Genomic DNA, 16,051 nt, shown 5'->3' on the forward strand with positions numbered 1-16,051 from the left:
AGCAGGAAGCCAGTGATCCAGAGAAGCTTTGTGCCGTCAGGTGTGTAACAATTTGAGATTGTCATAGAGTTCCAATTTACAATGACCGTGCAACTCACATGCCAAGAATTTTTGGCTGTATTTTTTTTTTTTACTAAAGCCACAGCAGACCGCGTGAAAGGCTATTTTACTGTTCAATAAAAGAAGGCGTATTTTTTTTTTTTTTGCAAAATCACTTTGTGAAAGAAAATTAATGTGCATGCTTAAATAGATATTTTTATAATTTAAATTTATTCCTTCATTTTGGTTGGTTTACTGTTTTTGTGTAGTTTTAAAAATTCATTATTAATATTGATTGAGTACCCATGAGAAGTTAGTAGAGTTTCTGGATTTGTAGTGGTTGTTTGGAAGGATTCTGTTTATTGTTCTATGGTCCTTATTATTAACTTATAGTTTTAGTGTCCTGGAAAGAAAACAAGATAATCTTGCTTTTAGTGATTTTTTTTTTTTTAATCTAGGCCAACTTCTAATTTATCAATTGGACTTTACTCCAATTTTCTCTGGTTGTTTCTTTAATGACCTCCTTTATTCCCTACCATTTTTTTATATATATATTTTTGTCCCCATATCTTATGTCTTCTATGACATATATATTTTAGATATTGTTTTTCTTCACCTTTGCCATGAACTATTATTTTTTAATTTCAAATAGGTAAATTCAAAAAGATCCCTAAAGAAAGGAAAATAAATAGATGAAAGTCAACTCTGATATGGATTCTGAAGGATATTTTTAAACAAGGATTTTCTGAGTCACCCTTTCACTTAATGTCAGTAGGAATGTTTTTTGATCTACAAATCTTTAGGGCACGCAATAAAAGCTATTGCTTGGAGATCCTGGGAATTAGGAGTATATATGCTAATAGTATGCTGTTATAGTCTGTCGTTTGTTTTCATATATTATGTGCATAACAATGCAAAAATATATAATACTCAGGTAATTACTTAGATAATTACCATGTGTTTCCAATAATAAATATATTTAAAATGCTCAACAAAAAAAGTTCAGTATAATTCCTCAGTAATGAAAACATTCCATCTCTAGCAGCTCATCTTGTCTCTCAAAGACAATGACAACTCAAAGATTGATTAATTTTATCTGTGAAGAAATCAATGCAATCAAGGTCCATTGCACCAAGAAATCACAGGATGAGGCTTTTTCAGAAAGATGAAATCCAGATTGTTTTGTCAAACTTGGTTACTCCCATAAAGAATTATATCTGAGCAGTCATTCTCAAGGAAAAGTCAACACATTTCAAGAACTTATTATACACATCCCCTCAGATGGCTTGGTAGTGATAGCTCATAGCCTTTAGCATATGTTCCATTACCAATTTCTGTTCATTATTCATTTACTCACGTATTCGTCATAGATTCATTTATCAAACATTATTGATCTCCTAATATTTACCAGACATTGTGCACTGTGCCTTGCACAGATATTGCATTTAATGACTATGTGGCATCTACCTCATTACCATTTACCTCAGAGACTCCATTGGAGTGAGATGATTCCTAGTCCTTCCTGGATAATTGTGTATCCCAGGGAATTGCCATAACATCCACAATTGGCACTGCTTTTATTGTGTGTGGATGTTGGGAGGTAAACCTTCTAATATTCATCAGTTCTTTATAGCAGAATTAGGGTGATTTCCTAAGATGGTCCTCAGGTGATGGGGTAATTGAGGCCACTTCTGTCAGTTAACCCTTCTGTTGCTCAACTTACTCAGGTATAACACAATACTCTTTTCTTTTTTTTTTGCTAGAAGAATATTAAATATGGATTAAGTGCTGTTACCAATATTACCAAAAGAAGTATAAGCTGAAAATATTGGCTCTTATTGAAAATGATATGCAGTACAGTGTATTTCTAGGAAAGCAAGATGCTCGGATAGTGCTGGAATTTGATACTTTAGGGGTATTTGATACTAGCTAGACTAGTAAATGAAGTGCTAACGGGGTTCTTTGTCTGTTAGTTGGATATGCAGCACACTGTGATGTTATCCACCAAGAGCTCTTTGCTCCTTGCCACATCTATATTAGCCCTGGGCTGTACTATCAGCTATGCCGCCATGATGCATGCAAGTGCGGAAGCGCCTGCCTATGCAATGCTCTTGCCCACTATGCCTACCTCTGTGGCCAGCATGGTGTTCCCATCGATTTCAGAGCTCAGATTTCATTCTGTGGTGAGTATGATGGCATTGTCACTGATAGAGATGATCAAATATCACTTTAGAGATTTTTGTATTTGTAATTACCGCTATTTTTTAAAATAAAAAGTCAATATTTGCTTAAGTTATTTGACTTATTATAATGTGTGAACATGAAAAAAAGTGAAATACTTTATTTCTTAAAATTGGAGCTCTGTTGGATAAGACCAATGGCTTTTGACTATTTTTACCATAAGCAAAATTAGAGTGTAGTTGTATGGTTTGAAATATGCAACAGAAATAATTTGAAACATTTGAAAAAATTCTTATAGAAATGTTCTAAATATTGGAACGTATGGGAAAGCATTATGTGGTATAGTGACACAGATTTGTAAGTAAATAGGTAAATTATGCAACAGACAATTATTATCTCAAGTTCTTAGGGCTCGAATCTTCCTGGTTATGATGTCTGTTGTTATCATGCATAGTAGATTGTTTCCTTTCCTTACTGTTCTATAATTTCTTTTATGATTTAATCTTTCTTTATCAAGACTGCCCATTCCCCTTACCCCCATTAGAATCTTCTGTGACCTGGGTTTCAGGAGCATCATTCTCTCCATCTCTTCATCCCTCAGTGGTTTCAAAAAACTTTTTCCTATTATTCCAGGAGTAACACTGGCCAGTTTTGATGTTAATTTCTCAGCTTGGGCTTTCTAAGACAAAAATAATGTAAATATAAAAGTAATGTAAATTCATATACCAAACCTGTGCAGGAATTTGATTTCTCAGAGGATACTTTATTTCATCAGAGACCCCACAGAGTTAGAGAAGCTTTCCTGGCATCTCCCTGTACTATGAGCAGATTTCTTCTAGTCCAGAAGCTGGCAAATTACACCCTTGGGCTTCCCGTGTTTTTGAAAATAAAGTTTACTGCCCATATGTTTGCATATTGTCTATGACTGCTTTTGAGCTACAAGGGTAGAGTTGAGCAGTTGTGACAGAGACTGTATGGCCAGAAAAGTTGAAACTATTTACTATTTAGCTCTTTACAAAAAAAGTTTGCTGACCTCTGCTGTAGTCCATCTTTTCAACTGACGATGGAGATTGTTTTGGAGGTCCAAGTTAAGCGTCTCCCAATTCCTCGCCCTGAAAAGGACCAACTTTCATTTTCCATTTCCTTAAGAGTTAAATATCAGGTCCAAGATTCCTGGGACCCATCCTCCCTTCCTCTGCTTAAAGTTCTGAATTTTATTTCTCTCTTTACTTCTGGCGTATGGAGAAGTTACCCTCCACCTCCATTTTTTTCTCACAATATCAATTATACAGTTAACATTATTTCAGTTGTGTTTTATCCAGCATTTTTGTTTGTAGAAGTGTGTTTCTAGATTATTTTAGTTTGCCTACTGTAATCAGTTCAGTTTGTTCTAAAAAGAAATTGGAGGCTTTAGCCCAAAGTGCAAACATGATTAAAAAGGCAAAAACAGGAGCTGTGAGTACAGATTGATAAAGTCAAGTTTTGTGCTATTTGTAGAGGACTAAAAGTTTACTTAGGGTTAAATAATGTCAAAGAAGAAGGTGGTGTCAGTATAGCAGTAAATCAGTTTAAAATGTGAGGAAGGGAAGTTTATTTAGACGGATAAAATGGCTTAAAAATATTTTTAAAAAATTATAGCACAGACTGTTAAAGAATGTTATGGAATGTCACCCTTAAATATATTTCACACAGAAATTTTGTTCTTCTGTTACACTGAGGCAAAGAATTATTTTATTTATTTATTTATGATATAGGATTCTGTAATGTTCTAGGTTTATTGATGTAAGATATCTTCTTTTTTCATGATTTATGTCTATCATAGACTTATAACCCAGCATAAAATGCTTCTCAGCCCTGTGGAGATCTTTCTCAACTGATGCTTCTTCGTCCTCAGGGGTGGTGTGCCAGAAAGGCATGATGTACCATCACTGCTCCTCCTTCTGTCGCCGCTCCTGCATCTCTCTCTCTTCCCCAGAACAGTGTCCTGATGACTGTGCTGAAGGCTGCAACTGTCCCGAAGGCAAATACTATGAAGACACACTTAGCTTTTGTGTGCCCATGTACGTCACAGGAGTGGGTTGACAGCGTCCAGTTTTTATCTCTTTTCTCCCTTACAGGATAAATGGGCTATCATGCCTCTTTCCTTTCTTTCTGTTTTTTATCTAATTGACTCAGCACCATAAATTTTTTCCACTATTAAACAGTCACTTTTTCCATGAAATAAGTGTGCGTATATGCAAAGATCTGCTTGTGAGTTGTTTCTGTAATAGTTCTTAATGTCTTTACCTTTATTTGTTTATTTGTTAACCCTGTATGTGTTCACAAAATCTCTATAGAAAGAGCTAAGGAATCTGATGGTTAATCCTGAAGTTTATTCCCACTTGCTTTTGCCATATCAATAATGATAGCAAGGTTTATGTTTCACAGTCATGTGGCAGATTTTAGTAGCAGGATTTTAATGTCTCTCAGCGCTCAGAAATTTCTCAAATCTCATATGACATTAAGACTTTTGTTGTCTACATAAGGCTAAATGATATACCAGTTGTGTTTCTCTGAAGTGCCTTCAGGGACTTTTTATTTGGTGACAAAAACAACACAGCCTGTTCTGTCACTAAAACAATACAGAGCTTGAATTTAGAAAACAAAATCTAGAGCTGCACAAGGCTTCACATTTGTATAACAGAATTGCATGGGATCTCATGGAGTAATGTCATTGTTAGACTGTGCATAAAAATTACCAGTACAGAGCATATGGTCTGCTTGAATTTCAGTGTTTTTTTAAAAATTTATATCCTATTTTGTTAATTTAACCCTTTCTTTTCCTTGCAGATTTCACTGTCGGTGTCATTACAGAGGCAGCATTTACCAACCTGGGGAGCTCATCCCAACGCTCTCAGGCTTATGGTAGATTTCAGTGATGGTGATTGTTCTTAACAAATAACATGTAATCATATAACTTCTTAACCAAAACCATAAGTTGAAATATGACACCTATAATTTGAAAAATACAGATAACCTTAATATATACACTTTTAAACCATATATATTACATTTATATATATTAAACCCTAATATATATATATATATATATATATATATAACCACATGTATATATTATATTTCAACATGGAGTGCCTAAGTCTTGTGCTCATAACTGCAGAAAAGAGCTATGAATTGAAGTTTCAAATAGTGAAATGAAAGGCCTTTGATCAGTTTGATTCTCAAATAAAAGTTAAGGATGAGATGAGTGTTCAAATACTGTAAGTTACTGAGGGGTTTTAGTTTTGTGGTTTATCCACTGGCTTATTGAGAACTGGTGTGTTTTTCCTTATCATGATATCTTCTTAAGGGATTTTCAAGATTCACATTGCCAGAATTTGGTTTTTGCCTTATGCCCTGACTTTCGAACTCAGGTTGCAAGATTGGACTTCACTCTATCTTCCACACTGCTGCCAGAATGACTTTTCTAGAATTCAAACCAACCATATCACATCTGTGTTTAAGGTCTTTAGTGACTCACTTCACGGATAAATTCTTAGTGTCTTAATAGCAGGCTGGCCTTTGACTCTTTGCCATCTGCATCCCCTGTCACTTCCCACATGGCACTCTGTCCCATGGAAAGCTGTCCTACCCCCACATGGCTTTGTACTACATCTCCAGTCAGTGTGACAGCCTTCCTACTTTAATCTATATCGTAACCTTCATGCCTTCTTCAAAATTTTCCCGACTTTATCTTCTTTGACTGCCCTGATGTCAATTGCTAACAGATTTTTAAACATTTTTTGATGCTTTACTTCTATGTCTTAAACGTTTCTATGTTGCATGTCACACTGGCTAAATTATTTATTTGTATGTCTTTCTCTCCTACTAGAATATAGTAGGCACTTGGCTAAAGACTATGAATTTTGGTCTTTGAATTCCCCATGCCTGTCACAGTGCCCCACACATATATGAGCGTTTGATAAAAATGTGTTGAACTGAAATAGCTCTCTTCGAATTGGACCTACACCAATAACTTATTTGTTAAAAGGAAAAATCGTATTTGTCAATTCTTGCATGTTATATTGTTTTTGAAATACAGAAAAAACTTGAGGTTTGGTTTCGTGAATTAACTATTTGTTTACTTCTACCAGCCAGTGTTCAAATGGGACTGTGAAATGTGATGAATTAGCAACACCCTCTGCTGGTAAGATCTAGATAGATTTTTCCTTAAAGAGAATGTGCCTCTAGTACTGCTCCTGCTCTTAGGGCAGAAGTTATTAATCCGTCACAGCCCTCCTTGCCAATGTGCATGGAGGAATAGCCTTAGAATGTTTCTCAACATGGTACTCTGGCGCTTCCTAACTTTTTTCACATTCGGAATTATAATATTTGTAGGACAGTGTGGGGTGGACATATAAGGCTGCTTAGGGGCAGAGCTGATCAACCCAGGGATGCTGCCTTGATGCTGCCTATCCCAGCACCACCCCAGGTGCCCCAAAGGCTTTAGGGATATGTATCCAGACACCTGTCAGAACTCACTTGTGCAACAGCAGTTAGGAAACCCTACTCCAGACCAGCAGATTCTAATGTACATACAGTCACCTGGGGATCTTGCTAAAATGCTGATTCTGATTCAGTAGGTCAGGGGTGATGCCTGCAACATTTCTGTTGATGGCTGAAGTGATGCTAATGCTACTGGGTCCTGGGCTACATTATAAGTAGCAAAGATTTAGTACTAGCGGCCGTCAATTAGAAATGGCATGTAAAATGACATCGACTGCCATCTCTCTTGACAATATCACCTTATGATTGCATATCATTCCTGAAGATCTTATATATTAGGAGACCCTTTATATTACTTATTTTCACCACACAAAAAGCCTCAAATTTTTGGTCACTGTGGAGAAATTCTAGGCAAATACTAAACAAAACTACCTTTTGTTGATTTTAATGGGCAGGAAGAGCGTAGGCTGCTAAAACTAACTGTGAGCTATTGCTTTGTTATTTATTTGCACAATTATGTAATATATTTTATAAATTAGCTTTAAATTATATGCCCTAGATTCAATTTATGAGGATTCAGGCTGTCTAGGGCTTCTTTACAGTGTATGTTCATGGACCACACACATATTCAGTAGCTACTAGGCCCTCCCTGCCTTGCCCCATTTGCGTCAGGGTGGCTCAGCATTGAAGAGAAGGATGCCCAGGTGGCCAGACTTCTCACAGAGGAATCCCCAAGATTCCTTTTGGCCCCAGATAAGGGGTGTTATTTAATCCTTCTGAGCTCAAAAGTTTCTGGAGCAATATGTAAGCCCTAGCCTGCCTGTAATTATGTCCATTTTCTGCACTTCTACACTATAGTGAGGACTAATGTAAATAATGACTCAGAGGTGAAGCAAGATCTAAAAGTATCATGTGTTTGTTGTAAACATACAACTTTGTAAAGTTTAAATATACTGTACTGTCCGTCCTCAAAAATTGATAATGTATGTTTGGATTAATCAAAATACCCTGGTTCTTGATCTCAGAAAATTATATACTAGTTGTTTAGTTACTGCTTTATGGAAGGCAGCTAAAGTTTTCAAACTCAAAATAGATTTTGGAAATTTAGGTGATTAAAGGAAATCTGTCTAGGGAATGCTTGTAAGCTCATGAACCAAACATCACAGAGTAAGATCAGTTATTACTGTTAAATATACTGTATTCTATGGTGAATTGTGTTTTGATGACAAACGCATGTCAATAAGATTAAATGTATAGAGCAAATACAAAGTTAAGGGTATTTTATCTGTGCCTTGTCCCTGAAGTTCACATCTGCCCCGAGGGAAAACAGTATTTCGACTGTAGGTTTCCTGACCCTGAATTACCAGCTGGTGGTGTAAATTGTGAAACCACATGTGCAAACCTGGCTATGAACTTCACTTGTGCCCCATCATCACCCTGCATAAGTGGCTGTGTTTGTGCTCCAGGGTAAGCCTCTTTTTCTTGAACGTTTAGAATTTGATAGAAAACACAAGAGCACTTAAAAACATTATTTATAGGAATAGCCAAAATTGTGTTCTGACTAGTGGTTCACTTTGAGTTGGTACCAACTCAAAGTTGATAATTACTGTTGTAATTATTTTTCTGTGCTCATGGAACATATCACATATGTTTTGTGTGAGATGCATATCACATATAACACATGACTAAATAATGTCACAATATGTTATTATACAATATAATTAAAGTAATGCAGTGAATCGAGGAGAGAACTCATTTCAGGATGGACTTGGCATTTACCTCCTGATTCAGCTGCAATTTTGGGAAAATGATAGTGAGCCACTCTGTATTCAAAACACTTGAAGTACATATCTTTTGTATACTCTGTTGTGCTGTTACTGTTGTTGATTTTAAGTTATATTATTGATGCCAACTGATCTACCTAACGGATGTTACAGAAAATGGTGTGTTGAGGCTACTTAGGGCAGTGGCTAACAGTGGGAGCTCTGGCTTCAGACACACCTGTTTCAAATCCCAGCCCTGACGATATCAGCTGCATGATTTTTCTGCAAGTTCCTTTAAACTCTCAGTTAGGCATTGTGAAATGTGGTGTGTGTGTGTGTGTGTGTATACACTCAATAAGTATGGGCCACTACTTTATGGCAGCATAATTTACTCTTATCTTTGTAAATTTTCTTTAGTAGCAGAAATGCCTAGTATACATGGAAGGTAAATACAGAATCTGGTGGCTATTTGCTTCTTTGCAGGCACACGTGGAATGTGGCCTCACTGGCCTTCCTTCTTCTGGTAGTGAATAGAGGCAGTGCACAGAGGGAGGGCCACCTAAGGCAAAGAGGTCACCTATTCTTTCTCGATGAACGTACTCACACAAAGCGATTCCTGGGCTCTATTCATATAAACCGGGAGCAAAGAAGAGAGAGGTTTTGTGGTCTGTTTCCCAGGAGAGTCACATTTGTCTAAATGGTCCCCATCTGGAATAGGCTGAAGAGCCAAGTAATGGGACTGTATCAATCTCTTTAGAAAGAAAGGACATAGAAGGAGTGTGAAAGAACAAGGCCTTGCCTGGGAAAATAAAGGCAGGTAGAAATCAGGTCATACAGCAGCTGAGCAAGGAAGACATTTTAGTAAAAAGGACAAGGGAAATAAAACCTTTATTATAGTAAAATAACTGAACCCTACAACATTGCTGGATTTGTTTGATTTGATTATGACTCAGGGTTGCATGGCTGATTAAATAAATCTACATCCTAATTTTGTTTCATGTGCTTGTGGTTGATGCTATTATTTAAAAAAATATCTATTTGCTGTCACCTTTGACTTTTAGTTCAACAGTGATTTATTAATTTACTGGTCAAATTTTATTACAAAAACTTAAAGTAATTTCCTCCCACCTTCTCTTATTTTATTGAAATAAGTATAGTTGGAATTGACTAAGAGGCCTCTCACTGTTTGGAAATAATTTTGTTACATGGAACTTTCTATTATAAAGTTGTTTTTGGTAGTATGATTTGTACTGACTTCCACATGACCTTGGCTGACTTATTTTAGGACAATAAGCCTGGTGTCACTTGTTTTCATGGGGCTCCTTATAGTGCCAGCAGTTCATCGACTACAAATGGACCACATACCTTAGCTCAGAAATCACTGTGGATTAAGGAAATGGAAAGTCATATAGTGGAAAGAGTCATATAGAAATGGGTTAAAATGTTGGCCCTCTTTCTTATTAGGTAAAGTACCTCGGGACAAATCTTAACCACTTGGAGTCTCAACTTTATCTTTTTAAAACGGGTGTAATAATATCTACTTCATAGATGGTTGAGTATATGCAGCACACTAGTCATATGGTAGGTGCTCAGTAAATGTTTATTTTATTATTAACTCCACTTCCCAAACCTGCTTAAAGCAGACAATTCACAGTGATTTACAGCTCTCTTCTTCCTTCTTCCAGTTTTGATTAGTTATGAAAAACTCATCAGTCATCAGTGTAACCATTTAAAACCACTAATTTGGCTGGTTATTTAAGAATTGTGCTTACAACATTTAATGGAGTATAATCTGTAAAAATACTGAATCACTATACTGTACACCAGAAGCTAATATAATATTATAAATTAACTATACTTCATTTAAAAATTAAACATATGAATAATATTTTAAAAAATAAAAGAAATGAGAATTGAAAAAAAAAGAATTGTGGTTCATTTCCGTGAGGCATCCCTTATCTAAACAATTCAGCAGCCAATGTTAATGAAGCACCTAATATCTGGGACATTGTGTTAAGACACAGGGATGATGGTGCTAAAATAAATATATATAAGATAACAATAGAATCTACCTTATGGAATTGTCACTAGGATTAGATGAGTCAGTGATGTATTTAAAGTGGGTGGAACAGTGGCTGGGCCATAGTTAACACTCAAAAATACTAGTTTTTGTTATTGTTCTTATTTTCTCTGTAAGACGTTTAATGAATTACTTGCAGTTCATTGTGGTAAATCCTCCAGTAAAGGTTTGTACAGATTGCTATATATAGGGAGTGTGGTACATAAAAGATTGCACTAAATTGAGTCTTGAGTGATGAGAAAAAAATCTTTTAGTTTTCTAGGCAGAAGAGAGATGCAATGCTCAGGGAAAATGGCTAGAAGTTTGGAAAGGTTGAGGGGAGAAATTATGGACTCTAGGGCACTGTTGTCTGAAAGAAAGAAATCTGAATGAGCTGATGCATCATTTATATAAATAGTTTCATTTCTTCACCTTTACTCAACAATTGAGTGTCTGCTATGTGCTAGGCATTGAAACACAACCATTAACAAGATATTCATGGTCTTCCGGAGTGAAACTTAAAGTCAAATGGATAACATACACATTAGATAAACTATGAGCGAGGAAGCAGAGCACTAAAGGAACATATGTGATTATTTCTATTTTAGAGAAGAGGCAAGAAGTCAGGAATCCTGACTTCTATGTTAATTTTGACAACATGGAATTCTCACATTTTAAAGCAAGTTCAGAAAAGAACTATGTATTTTATCTATTTTTACTAGCTAGATTTGAATGTTGCTATTACTATTTTATTATCCATTATTTATTATTTTAATTTCTTTTATTATATTATAGTTATACTATTATATATTTAAATTATTGTATGTATTATTTATTAGCATTTTATTATTTATGGAAGCTATTTTTGAGAAAAGATTTTAGGAATATTGAAAAATATATGTACATATTTATATTAAGGGTATTGAAATATTTATTATATATAATATGTATTTATTTTATCTTCATATCAAAATATTTTGATAATACACCCAAATTGATTTTTCCTTGAGATTATGAATAATGATTTTGTTTTAATTTTTGTATTCAGAGGTATTTTAAGATACTTTCTTATGGGGTAATCTTTCATGAAGGAAATTACACTTTGAAGAAACCAACATTCAAAACCTGATAAGTTAATAATAAAATGTGAAACACTCGATATAATGGTTTCTTATTCAAGACACACCTAAAGTCTCATGGTTCTTAACTTTAAGCACTAACAAAAGAAGCTTTTGATTACTCTCTCTATCCTGTAATAGAAAATGTTATCCAGCTCATACTTCACTATTTTGTAAAAAAATTCTTAGACTCACAGACTCTTCTATCAAGTAGCAAATATTAAAGAAAGGGAGACTTACTTCCTCTTTAATTGTTTTTTCAGAATATCTCACTTTACCCGGAAATTTAGGCTTCTGTCTCCCTTTTATTGTACTAAGTGATAACAGAAAGTTTAAAATTTTGCATCCAGTCATTTGCCTGGCATTTATTTATTTCTGTGATGTGAAAGGTACTGTGTGTAAAATAGGGGAGAAAGACTGGATTCGATCCCTCCATATGTCAGATAGAACATTCTTACGACAGCTGTAACAAATATAGATGGTTTTGAATATGACAAGATTGCTGATTTTTTAAAAAACTGAAATTAGTAGTTTATATTAAATAGCATTTACTTCTTCACTTGAAAGAATGGCAGAGCACAAAGGAAAGTGTTATGTTCCTGAAAGCTGTCCGTGTATCTGGAAAGATTGGGAGTACCTCTCAGGAGAAGTGATTGCTACACCATGTTATACCTGGTAATGAGATCTGTTTATTTCACAATTTTCCTAAGAAATTGTATTAGTTTCAGTCATCTTGTATTTACTTAATGTGACTGATTTCAGCAAAAAAGCAAACCAGGTCTGAGTAAATAAGATTTTAAAGGCTTTCAGGAGTTGGTTGGGAGCTACTACCTTCAGGGAGATCATTATTTTTACTCCTATTTGTTCAACCCAGGAGAAAAAAATGAACTATGACAATTTGAAAATTTAATAGGAAAAACATATCTCAAGTTTATAAGAAAGTGATGAGTGTTCCAAAGAGAAGGTCACATTTGATGGAAAGTTTTCTGTTTGGAAATAAGCCATAAAGTAAAATTGAAATACAGTTTCCTTGAAATGTGGATAAAAATTCTAAGTTCATGAACAAGTCCTGTCTAAGGTATTTAAATGGACTCCAGTAGATGAGATGGCATTGTGGTCTTTTAGCCACCAGCAGGCGTATGTTTAATTTTTCATTCCATCACCTGTTTTCTGTGTGACCCAGGCACAATTTCCAGGATTGGCTGTGATGTCTGATAATTTATTTAGACAAAGTGGTAAATATATGCCTTATCTATCATTGTAATAAAATGTTATCAGAACGAATTGGCCATATTTACAAGGGCTATTGGCTCAGTGAATGCTTTTGAATACAAACCTTCCAATATTTATGCTGCTTGAAAAATATTAATTAGAGCCAGGTTTCTTAGAAAGGTAACAGTGTTTGTATTATTTTCTAATAGTGTTTGTCGACGAGGAATGTTCAACTGCACATATTATCCATGCCCAGCAGTGTGCACAATATATGGGGACCGTCATTATCATTCTTTTGATGGACTGGAATATGATTATATCAGTGATTGCCAGGTATTTTTGATAAAGGTATGTCACAATTACTTCCTTTTACTTACAATTATGTAAATACAATGTAAAAAACAAGTATGGTGGACCATGGCATATCAAATCCATGTATCATTAGTAAAACCTATAAAAGTTATAGCAATTTAAAATTAATTTCCTTGACTCACTGTAAAGTTTTATTATGTATAAGTAATGGGCTAATTCGTAAACTTTCTGTGCCTCTGTTTTCTCATTTGTAAAACGAGGATAATAATTGTACCTATCTCCTGGGGTAGTTCTTAGGATTGAATGAAATAAATATATGTAACTTTCAGAGGGTGCTTGCTATTTAGTAACTGCTTAATAAATGTCTGCCATTTTTATTTTTATTGGTTTAGTTTGGTGAATACAAATATAAGACATTAAATCATGTTTTGGACCACATATTGTTTATAGTTGTAGCAATCAAAACGACATGGTTCTCAATTCTAGACATGCTATTTTGATGATATGCTTTGGTAAACCCTGGGCTCTGTATATCTGATAAAATCCTTAAAATTTCTCATATCTTTAATGCATTCGGATTTTCTGTAACCCTAAATTTTATTTAGATATCATTGATCCCAGAATTAAATTTCTAAATGAAAAATGTAAGCTTTAGGAAGAAGTTGCACAAAAATAAGCAAAATAACATCTTTTTCTCCAGCAAGGTAACGTGATTATCTTGAATTTGTGTTTTTTTCTGGGTAAGGCTTTTATGTTTTTAGAGCTTCATGTATGATCCTGTTCTTTAAGCATATGTCAAGAAAGTAGACATATTCCCATTTTGTATTAGTTATATTAAATAAAAAACAAACAGTAAAATCTATAGCCTCAATGGAAACCACTGAGTTTCCCTTTCAGTGCTATTTTTAGCCTTCTTTATGAACAATTTTAAGTTTCTTAAAGAATAAATCCCTGGGAATGGATTTGGCAGTGAGATAATTATAGAAGATGACAAGTTGCCTATAGGGGTTGCCTATAGTGTGTGTGTTTGTGTGTGTGTGTGTGTGTGTGTGTTGCCTATAGTGTGTGTGTTTGTGTGTGTGTGTGTGTGTGTGGTTTTGATACTATTTGGAGCATAGGAAAAGCACAGTGATACATATACATTCTATGAGTATTTGTCCTCTTAGAACAAGGCTTATTTAGCAAACAATTTTACATGAGAATTTTCTTGTCCCCTGAAGTTTAGGTTGTAAATTGAGAAGCTTGGAAAAGTAAATAACAATTTAGAGATTTGAATACATAAACAGATACTTTTTTTCTCAAAATGCATCAGACTGATTTTATACCAAATCCTTACTTCTCTTGATATTTAGGTGTCTCTGACATTCCTTAAGATCCCTCTTCCTTTGACTTTCTAGATATTATGCTGTTGGAGCCCTTCAGTGTCTCTTCTGATTTCTCCATTGTCTCTTTGTTGCCTTTTCTTTTAGCATAAGTCCCAGACCATAGATGACTGAGTTGGCTCCTTCAGGGCAAGGACCAAACCTTAGTCACCATTGTTTTACCAGTGTAGAGCATTGTGCTGGGAACATAGTTGTCCACTGAATGTTGACTGAACTGGATGTCTGTTCTTGGCTCTCTGCCCTTTTCTCCTAATGCTTGGTATGATCATCCCTCTCTACAATCTCAACCTCATCTACAAGCTGATGAGTTCCAAATTGACATGGACAGCTCTGACCTTCAACTTCTAGGCTCTTCTGACTCAAGTTCATCCCTATAATAATACACTTTTTTCATTCTGTTAATCTTTCTAAGACTCACATTGCTATCATGTCATTGCTTTCTAAGAACTACGGTTGACTCCCAATTACCAGCTTCCATAAAATCAAACTTCCCTTGAGACCCTTTGATAATCTTTCAAGGGTCTCAGTTAGCTCCACTCCTCCTTTATGTCTTTTCTCAGGGTATTTTCCTGTACCTGATTGCCTCTACTCCCTCAAAATAACTTTTCTAGTTCACATTTATCTGTTCTGTTCTTCCACATCCTATTGTATTTAATAGTCATCATGTCAAAAGTAAGCAGCCCATTATATTCTGATTATTTTATGTGTGCTCAATTAGATTGTGTATCATTTTATATCAGAGCTCTGCGTTATACTGCTTTTGGGTTCCTCATAAGGGCTAACACAATTATGGTTGTACTATAAGAGCTGAAAAATTACTTGCTCAGTTTTTTAACCATTTTTTTAGGGGGTAGAAATCACAAGCTTACACTTAATTAGTAATCTTTGTTATAAACTCATAACATGCCTTTAACATGAAGTATGTAGAACAGTGCTTCTTAAACTTTAGTATGTATGCACATCACCTGGAAATCTTGTTACAATATAGATTCTGATTTTATGTGTTTGGAGCAGTATCTTGGATTCCGCAATTTTTAATAAACTACCCTGATGTTTCATGTCCATAGTCCACTCTTTGAATAGCAGATGTAAAGCATTCTCTTCTTTAAAAAATGAATTTTAACTATTTTTGAAATTCTCTTCTTCTGAATAGTAAACTTTGTCACATCTAGAAAAAACAAAGTATCATTGACAATATTGTATCAAACATGACATGTTCCCATTGGATATGTCATTGAGGTTAATTAATGATGCTTTTTATGCTTTCATTTTAAGTAGCAAAACAAAAATTCTGCCAAACTTTGTTTTCATTTTGTGTAGGGAAAAAATTATTTACAAGTATTTACTAAAAACATTTTAAACCTTGTTCATGTATCACCGTCTTTGCAAACATTTTCCAATGTGTGACAATGGTCTTTGTTCATGCATTATCATTTCATTCATTTAATAAACAATTTTTAGGGCCTGTTAAATGTAAGCTGTGTTAACAAAAACACGCCT

The 16,051-nt window shown here is 34.8% G+C and overlaps 1 protein-coding gene across 1 annotated transcript in view; it reads left to right on the plus strand.

The window, feature by feature from the left end:
• The window catches only part of OTOGL (otogelin like), a 147,461-nt gene that overhangs the window by 48,994 nt on the left and 82,416 nt on the right, over positions 1 to 16,051 (plus strand). The window contains exons 19-25 of the mRNA XM_089921078.1: positions 2,013 to 2,222; positions 4,115 to 4,280; positions 5,050 to 5,124; positions 6,354 to 6,406; positions 8,010 to 8,172; positions 12,213 to 12,320; positions 13,067 to 13,205. Of these exons, the coding sequence (XP_089777204.1) occupies positions 2,013 to 2,222; positions 4,115 to 4,280; positions 5,050 to 5,124; positions 6,354 to 6,406; positions 8,010 to 8,172; positions 12,213 to 12,320; positions 13,067 to 13,205 (914 nt within the window). The remainder of the gene's footprint in view (positions 1 to 2,012; positions 2,223 to 4,114; positions 4,281 to 5,049; positions 5,125 to 6,353; positions 6,407 to 8,009; positions 8,173 to 12,212; positions 12,321 to 13,066; positions 13,206 to 16,051) is intronic.

Source organism: Delphinapterus leucas, chromosome 11 (genome assembly GCF_059928025.1).
Source record: "Delphinapterus leucas isolate spDelLeu-1000000601 "Yukka" chromosome 11, BTC_Dleu_Yukka2, whole genome shotgun sequence".
In the NCBI taxonomy this organism is placed as follows: domain Eukaryota; kingdom Metazoa; phylum Chordata; class Mammalia; order Artiodactyla; family Monodontidae; genus Delphinapterus; species Delphinapterus leucas.